The 9,971-nt window shown below is 29.1% G+C and overlaps 1 protein-coding gene across 1 annotated transcript in view; it reads right to left on the bottom strand.

Moving 5' to 3' along the window:
* Positions 1-9,971, bottom strand: part of LOC142322256 (N-acetylneuraminate lyase-like) — a 28,604-nt gene that overhangs the window by 3,582 nt on the left and 15,051 nt on the right. The window contains exons 5-7 of the mRNA XM_075361131.1: positions 8,628-8,796; positions 852-997; positions 549-720 (exon numbers count right to left, since the gene is read on the bottom strand). Coding sequence (XP_075217246.1) covers positions 549-720; positions 852-997; positions 8,628-8,796 — 487 coding nt within the window. The remainder of the gene's footprint in view (positions 1-548; positions 721-851; positions 998-8,627; positions 8,797-9,971) is intronic.

The following is a 9,971-nucleotide window of genomic DNA, read 5'->3' as shown; positions in this document are numbered from 1 at the left end:
CCTCTTAGGCATTGCATGGAGCAGATAAATAATTTTATAAAACTAATTTCACAGTAAGATTTTTTTTGTTTTATCATTGTTTGTAATTTGCAAGTTTATCATACGCATTTATTTTACTGCTTATCATTTACATTTTTATATTTACTGCCTGTCATGTATATTGGGCTCAAGGCATATAATAATGAGGATAATGAAGATTAAAAGAAGACCTTTGTTAAGAATCAGGTCATTTATAAGATAATACACTGGTCAACACATAAAATTTTGGTTTTAACTCTGGTGGGTCTATATTATGATATACCAATTAAAAGTGGCCTGTAAACTACTCTGGAATTTTTCTTTAGAGATGATTGGTAGAATATCAGATGATCAGAGCTAACTTAATTTCACTGTTACTAAAATACACGCCACCAATTTACCAACTGCTACTCATGATTCTAAAAGAGAAAATATTTATAAACTATAATTTATTTACTTAGTAAATATTTATTTAAAAAGACTAAAACCAAGTAAACGTGTAATAATGTCAGACCTTACAATTTACCTACCATTTTTTTGTACTCTGTTTATCACTGAAGTAAGTTTTTGCTGATACTCCATTGCTTTTTTACTATCATTTTTCTGAACACATTCCATCAAGTTCATCACAATATTAGGTACAAGATTCAGTGCTATTACTATACAACTATCAAATCCCTGCACACATGCTCCAGCCAACATCTAAAGTATACAAAAAAAAAAACAACAAAAAGATTTATTTTAAATGCTATGAAAGATCTTTTATTTTAAAGAACGAGTATAATTAAAGCTGGATTTATATGAAAACCATGTAAGTAATAAATAAGACTAACCACTTCATTGCCAAGGAATACTGTAAATTCTTCACTGTTAACAGTTAAACATTCAGCACCCTCTTGTAAATTGGTGTGTGTAAATTTTATTCCTGCAAGAGTCTGAATCTGGTCTTTTCCATGTCTCAAGAATTCCGCCATATCCACTACAAACAAAAGTAAACTATTACCAAAAATATTGTCTATAAGAGTTTTATAATGAAAATAACTGCATTTTTTAAAAAAACGTTTTTAATATAAAAACAAACTTTACCTGTTTATCAGCTGAAACAAAACTTTTAAGATCATTCTTGTATGTCCTTTTATTAATTCAAGTTACATAACTGAAGAACATAGAGTTTTTTTACTAAGTCTCTGCATGGTCAAACATTACCATTCACTAGTGCATCTGAATTCATCATTGCCTAACTTTTTAATTTAATGGAGTTTATTGTTTAAGGCTCTTAAGATCTAAATTTGTTAACACTCTGGACATAACTCAATTATATACCATATTTTAAGCGGTGCAGCTTTTCTATCATTTTATGTAACAAATTAAGAAATCACTGTGGGCTACTAAATAAGATTTAATAGTAGATTTAATCACTCACTATCATTCCTATCACGCAACCAATTACACTCCTAACATGCCTGTCCAAAGGACCTTCCTGATTCCAGTGGGATTCTGCCAAGAGTAACAGATTTTGTCAGAGGAGTTGGCACCCACTATAGCCTTTGATGACGACCAAGTATGCCATTGTTCAGTTATCCGACTTTCAGCGTTAAGCAGAACCATTCCACCAGTGAACAGTGACCATACTTTTCCAACCCACCTTAAGGCTATCTATGTAGTTTGAGAGTCCAAGTTAGGCTCGTAAATGTGAAAAATGGAGGCACCATTCACTGTCAATTTGATGAGACAACCTGAGGTAAACAAGCTCATCTAAGTGCATACACTAAGTAATACAGGTACACATGTCCAAGCCTCAATTAGTCTCACAGTAATCATTTTCAGGTCATCTACATACAAGTGAGGGCTGTCAACCACCCATGACAGAAACTTATCATAGATTTTACACTTGAATCTGCATTCAACAAACTGTCTACTCCCTGAATTTAGCCCTAGAATGGGACTAGACCATAGATGGGCTTGAATTTGTTTCTGACCAAATTACAATAAACCACTTAAAAAATTATTTTTAATTAAAACATATGTTGATATAAACACTAAAAGTAGTTTTAGCTGAAGTAATTTAAAATATGAATCTTCTATTTTCCAAAAACAAAATTAGTGGTAATAAGAGCAGCAACCATTATATTTCAGTATACTTTTAAAACACTTTAATCAGTCCTGCAAAAAAAAGAAAATTGTTAAAAGCTCATTTTATTTACTGTATGAGAAAAAGAGACGTAACAAATTATAGCATATTCTTTTTATTGTAATTCAGTTGAATTAAATCTGTAAATTTTCAACTGTTGAAATAAAACTATGGATAAAAGCAACCTTGCTTTTATTCAATTTCTAAATCTGTGAAACTTTAATCTTAAATGTAACTTAAAAAAAAATAAATGTTGTATTTAAAAATACATTTTGTGTTATTTAAAAAAAAAAGCTTTTCTAATGATCAGTTTTAATGTTCGCATCATTAAAAATGAAAAAAAATATTTTTATGGTTAACAGTGAAGGTAGCATTGTTTGTTTACTTTAAATTACTTATTTTATTGAAAATTTATTGTTTTGTAATACTAGTCTAGTAATAAGTGAGGAATCTTTGGCCTGGTAGAATATAATGTAGTTACTGGCCTAAATGTAAATTTCAGTACATATCTTTTTTATAGTACAAGTTTCATAGGTGCTAATTAATTTTCATAGGTGCTTTTAATTACTTTTTTCCATTGTTTTTATAATGTATTGATCATTATCACAACACTAATAATATTTTTTGATCAGAACACTAACATTATTTATATGATGATAGTATTGTATTCATATTCTGTACGAGTTCTGCTATAGATTTTAAGTTTTGTTTTTATGTAAAAATTAATTTAAAAAAAAACATGTATTAAAGTAAACATGATCACAAATTTCAATAAAGTACTGAAATTACACATAAATATTTGAACTTATTAAATTTAATAAAATATACTGAAAATAATAAATTTATATAAATTATAATAATAATATAATTTTTTGATTATTGTTGTTGTGGTTGTGATTACATTATGATTATATATAAGGGAAGTACCTTAGCTTGAAAATATAGTGGTTGAAAAGTCATGCAATCTGTATAAAAGGAATTTATTATTTAAATAGCTTTTATTTGGAAAAAAAATTGGTTTTTTAAAATTAATTATGGAAATGCTGCTTACAATAGTACTACAAATATTGAGTTGCAAACAGCACGCTAATCACTGGAAAATTACTGGATCAAAATCGATGAATTACTGGATTTTAGAGATGCTATTACAGAGGCTTTACTTGGTCTGGCAGATTTACCAGTGTTTCAAGAACTACAACCTGTAAGATTAAACTTACCAACAGGAATGAATTGAGAAAAAAGGAAAAATTGCAGAGTATACACAAAATTAAAAAAAAAAAGTTGCATAAAGCCAAGACGCCTGGCCATGCCTAACCAGGACTTCATCTGGAGCCTTATTTTAATATATACCAATAGTATTAATACAAAAAATAATAATATTAATATTATTAACAAATATAATAAAAATATATTATATTATTATAAATAATAATATTCTGTTCTAGTTATTGTTTTTTTTCCTAAAGCATGGTTTTTATTTTTAAATAATAAATTGAGATGTTTACTTGAAACATTCAAATTGTTGAAAAGAATCGATTTTAAGAAATGATTTGGTAATTTTTAATTAAACATCTTTTACCATTTTTTATTCAATAAAAAATTTAACACCTTATTATACCATTATAACTAAAGCAGAGACAAGTATTTTAATTTTTTTGTGAAATTTATTGTTTTTAGTTTTGAGTTCCTTCTGTTTGATAAAAAATAAATCTTGTTTCATTCGGTAGACCTATAAGATAAGTAACTTATACTGTTTTTAAAATTTTTTTTTATGTATTTTCAAATAACATTTTTTCTCTTTTAATAGTAATTGTTTTTTATCAAATCATAAAAATTATTACACAGAATTTACATGATGTTTTACTTTTTCAATAGAATATAAAACAAATTTTGTTTTATTAGTTTAGTAGGCCTGTATTTCATAACCTATAAATTTGTATTATTATTTTTTAAAATACAGATATTTTCAAGAAATATATTGTTTTCTTTTATATTGTAACATTTGCTTTATTGCCTTTAATATAAAACATTTTTTCCATTTTTAAAATACTGAAACATGTATAACAAAAAAAAAATATTTTGTTGATTAAAGTATGTGTATAAATAATGAAATAATTTTAGTATTACCAAGTTTTTATTACATTCTTTCCAAAAATTAAGTTTTGTAATAGGATATTTTAAATGTTTGTGATGTAATCTAATTTTCATCAGTTTTCCAGCTTCCAAAACATTTCCCTAACAAAAGTCATAAACTGAAAAATGATCTTATTAATGATTGATAATTTTTTTAAAAATCGCCTCATGATGACTTTATGTTCCAACCCCAAAATCAAAATTTTTATTGAAGCTGCCTAAAAGATGAGTGGAAATTTTACTTTATACCATTGCACCCAATATTGCAATACTTGTTTCAACATTTCCCTTTCAGCAGTAATTGGACATTACATAAATTTGTTTTTTTAAGTTTATCAGGCTATGTTATCTGATACTAGGATTAGTATGAACTTCAAAAAAATTCCTGAAAATGTTAGTGAATTATTTATTATAGTTATAACTGCAAAACAAAGTAGTTTTATTTTAAGATAAATGCAAGTGTTACAAAGTCAGGCTGATTTTTTGTTTAAACAAAATTACACTAACTATACAAAAATATATAATCTGGAATTTACTATGAAATATTATTTTTTTTTAATTGTTATTAAACCTATCTATTCAAAAAGTAATAAAACATTACTTTATTGTTATGAGTTAGCAACAACTCAAACTGCTAGACTGAATTTACTAAAGGATAATAAAAAAAACTAACAGGAAAGAAAAGCAATCATTGAAGGCAGCAGTTATGGTCCACAGAAATTCTATTACTGTAATGAAAATATTACAGCAGTAGGCAAAGTATATTAATCATCAAACTGGAGATGCCATACTGAAGAGGGCTCCTTATATGTTATTTACAATCCATGAAGTCAGCATTAATTATTTTGGATGAGATGTTATTTTTTAATAACTTATGAATTTTCTTAATGCGCATAAAAATAGGTTGCATCTCATCATTTCCCTAGATAATCTGTGATTATGAATCAAGGAAAAAAAGGAATGTAGTTAAACAAAAGGTAATACGAAGAGCAAGTGACAGTGAACTGGGAGAGTTGTTCATGCAATGGAAATTAAATTTTTATTAATAAATATAATAACTAATTTCAATCCATAAGTAATGCTTCTCATTCAGAACAATTTGTTGCCTTCTTTAGAGTGTGTAGGCACTTCTTTTATTTCATGAAAAGCAATGAGAACAATTACATCTTCAGTTTTACATTATAAATGAACTCATACAATATTAAGAAATGAAGATATCTTATGAAATATAGATGAATAAAATACAGGGTTATCATAAAAGAATGGTGCGGTTTTGAACATGGTTTAAATTAAAACAGAATTACTTACAGTTTATGTTTTTTATTTTTCAAATTTGTTGTCTCAAACATATTTTTACATAATAAATAAATTTCAATATGTGCGCCCTAAGTCGCTCGACAAACACCCAAACGATACTCAACTTCTCTCCAAACATTGGTTAACATTTCTTCGTTAATGGATGTCATTGCTTCATTAATCCTGTTTTTTAAGTGCTTTAGGTCGCGAATTTTTTGTGTATAAACAACGCTTTTGATGTACCCCCACAAGAAAAAGTCGCAAGCTGTCAGGTCTGGACTCCTTGGAGGCAAAAGTATGGGTCCTTGCCGGCCTATCCATCGATCTCCAAATTTTTTGTTCAAAGCGTCCGTGACCGATGTATTGAAGTGCAGGGGAGCACCATCTTGTTGGAAATGAAGTTGATGAATGTTTTTCGAGTTCATCCAGCTGAGGAAAGCAATAATTGGTTAACGTGTCAAGATACACAACTCCATTAATTGTTTTTTCAGCAAAGAAGAAAGCCCTATTACACGATTTTTCATCACACCACATCACACATTAACTTACACTTTGTTTCACATTAAGCAATTCACTTTGTTTCTCAATAATTGCGTGTGGGTTTTCGGAGCCCCATATTCGTGAATTGTGTCTGCTAACACATCCATTCACATGGAATTTAGCTTTGTCTGTAAAAATTATATCATCTAAAAATGATTCATTTTCACTTATTCTGTCCGACATTTCAACAGCGAAATTGTAACGTTTTACACCATCATCAGGTTTCAACTCCTGCAGTATCTGGATTTTATAAGCGTGTAATTTCGGTTGATGGACTTCCCGGACTTCTAATTACCAATTGTCTAATTAGTTCAACCGTTTCGTCTGGTACACTTGGTCTGGCGGTTGATTTCTGTTTCTTAACTGATCCAGTTTCTTTGAATTGTTGGAACCAACGTGTTATGTTATTTTTGTGTGGTGGATATCTTCCGAATTCACGTCGAAACGCACGTTGAACTAAAATATGTACATTTCAAGACCATCTTCTTTCAATTTTTTCTAATACAAAGCATCTTCACTTTAATATTCTAAACAAATATTTCCAAGTATTTCTTTTTAATTATTAGATCTACTTTTGACACTAGCAGACTTTCATATTGTTTTTCCCATTCTAATTTAATCTCTAGTTTCCTTTTTTCATACTTTGTACTTGTCCTGGTTAGAAAAAAAACCCTCAATTTCTATTATATTGTGTCCCTATATTTATATTTAATACTTCATTGTTCTCTTTTCTGTCATGTACCTTAATATTTGTTTTACTCTACTTATTTTTCAGATTTTCTGTATTAAAAAAAGATTGAAATTTTTCGGTAGCAATTAATCAATGCAATTCAGAATTTCTTCTCGCTCATTTTTACTTTCTACCAACTCAAGATGCCACTATGAAATCTGCTCTTAAAATCCTCTATTATTCTATAAACAATTTTGAAAAGTGGGGTCAAAGATGTGCCCTTGTCTCCTTTCTGAATCTGAGTTTGTCTTTATTTTTTCTACAAACTAATTAGTTCAACCGTTTCGTCTGGTACACTTGGTCTGGCGGTTGATTTCTGTTTCTTAACTGATCCAGTTTCTTTGAATTGTTTGAACCAACGTGTTATGTTATTTTTGTGTGGTGGATATATTCCGAATTCACGTCGAAACGCACGTTGAACTAAAATTACGAATTTTAATTCAGACATCAATAAAACACACTTTGCTTTATCTTTATCCGAGAACATAGTAACTCACTAAACTCTCCGCAACAACAATACAAGAACTGACGTTGTGGTTACAACTGCTGATAAACAAACTTTTGGGTTGGAGGCTTTCAGGGATACCAATATAACATCTAGAAATTTCCCTACAATCTTCCTATGAATTACTGAAACCGCACCATTCTTTTATGATAACCCTGTATATGGCCAGAGATAAAGCAGATGAAGACATTTCGGTTTCAGAAAGAACAAGATCAGATTAAATTTAAAAGCCAAGATAAGAATAATAAAGCCATCTGAATAGAATAACATTTTTAGATCTAGAGAGAGCATTTCATAAATGTACTAGTAAAATGTGGTGTTTCAAGTTTTTAAGTAATTTAAGTCTAAAAGTTAGGTGAAGACTTGTGTACAGTTTGTAGAAAAAATAAAGACAAACTCAGATTCAGAAAGGAGACAAGGGCACATCTTTGACCCCACTTTTCAAAATTGTTTATAGAATAATAGAGGATTTTAAGAGCAGATTTCATAGTGGCATCTTGAGTTGGTAGAAAGTAAAAATGAGCGAGAAGAAATTCTGAATTGCATTGATTAATTGCTACCGAAAAATTTCAATCTTTTTTTAATACAGAAAATCTGAAAAATAAGTAGAGTAAAACAAATATTAAGGTACATGACAGAAAAGAGAACAATGAAGTATTAAATATAAATATAGGGACACAATATAATAGAAATTGAGGGTTTTTTTTCTAACCAGGACAAGTACAAAGTATGAAAAAAGGAAACTAGAGATTAAATTAGAATGGGAAAAACAATATGAAAGTCTGCTAGTGTCAAAAGTAGATCTAATAATTAAAAAGAAATACTTGGAAATATTTGTTTAGAATATTAAAGTGAAGATGCTTTGTATTAGAAAAAATTGAAAGAAGATGGTCTTGAAATGTAATGTTAAAGGATGTTGAAAATTGGGCAGGTTGATAAAGTATAAATGTAGATTAAGGTAAATAATTTAGTAACAAAATTTTTGCAGAATATTATAAAGAAAAAGAAAATAATGACATACATGAGAGAACAGGCTTAGTGAATTTGATCTTATGGATGTAATGTTGGAGTAAATAAAATGAACAACTGAGGGTGTAGAATCTGATAATTAGGCTGAGCTTAAATGATTAAGCTATAATAGTAATGACAGAGAATAGAATAAACCAGTTAAATGGCTGGTCAAAAAAATCAATGCTTTCAGACAAAAATTATAATAAACAGAAAAATCAACACAAATTATAATTTTTAGTTTTAAGAAAATAATTCCTGCTCACATGTCACTCCAGTAAAAGACGGAATGTGATAGTAGAAAAGAGGTGTTTTGGGTGCTGCTTTACTAACAAATTGTAAATAATGAGTTAAATCTTTCACTGATTTTGGTCTGAAGAATAAATCTGGTAAACAAAGAATTGCATCTGCATTCAGATTTTCAGCATGCTTTGCCTGAATAAACAGAAAAAATTAAATAAGTACAAAATTTATGTAATTATGTTGTAGTTATAGAATAAATTAAAATCAACATGTTTGATAAAATACCACTTCCACTCAAATAAGAATAATTTCTTTATTGAATGAATTAATTAATTACGACATAAAATTTTAAGATTATTATCATTCTGCATTTTAAACATTTAGAAATATTTGAATTGAATTTTTTTTTTGTCTTCAGTCATTTGACTGGTTTGATGCAGCTCTGCAAGATTACCTATCTAGTGCTAGTCGTTTCATTTCGGTATACCCCCTACATACTACATCCCTAACAATTTGTTTTACATATTCCAAACGTGGCCTGCCTACACAATTTTTTCCTACTACCTGTCCTTCCAATACTAAAGCGACTATTCCAGGATGCCTTAGTATGTGGCCCATAAGTCTGTCTCTTCTTTTAGCTATATTTTTCCAAATGCTTCTTTCTTCATCTATTTGCCGCAACACCTCTTCATATGTCACTTTATCCACCCATCTGATTTTTAACATTCTCCTGTAGCACCTTCAAAAGCTTCTAATCTTTTCTTCTCAGATACTTCGATTGTCCAAGTTTCACTTCCATATAAAGCGACACTCCAAACATATACTTTCGAAAATCTTTTCCTGATATTTAAATTAATTTTTGATGTAAACAAATCATATTTCTGACTGAAGGCTCGTTTCGCTTGTGCTATTTGGCATTTTATATCGCTCCTGCTTTGTCCATCTTTAGTAATTCTACTTCCCAAATAACAAAATGCCATCTATAAATACCTCCATAATCTTTTCTCCTCCTATTTTCACATTCAGTGGTCCATCTTTGTTATTTCTACTACATTTCATTACTTTTGTGTTGTTCTTGTTTATTTTCATGCGATAGTTCTTGCGTAGGACTTCATCTATGCCATTCATTGTTTCTTCTAAATCCTTTTTACTCTCATTAGAATTAATATATCATCAGCAGATCGTAGCATCTTTATCTTTTCACCTTGTACTGTTACTCCGAATCTAAATTGTTCTTTAACATCATTAACTGCTAGTTCCATGTAAAGATTAAAAAGCAACAGGGATAGGGAACATCCTTGTCGGACTCCCTTTCTTATTACGGCTTCTTTCTTATGTTCTTCAATTATTATTGTTGCTGTTTGGTT

Source organism: Lycorma delicatula, chromosome 3 (assembly GCF_047948215.1).
Source record: "Lycorma delicatula isolate Av1 chromosome 3, ASM4794821v1, whole genome shotgun sequence".
Lineage (NCBI taxonomy): Eukaryota > Metazoa > Arthropoda > Insecta > Hemiptera > Fulgoridae > Lycorma > Lycorma delicatula.
This window is presented reverse-complemented; position numbering and strand designations above follow the sequence as displayed.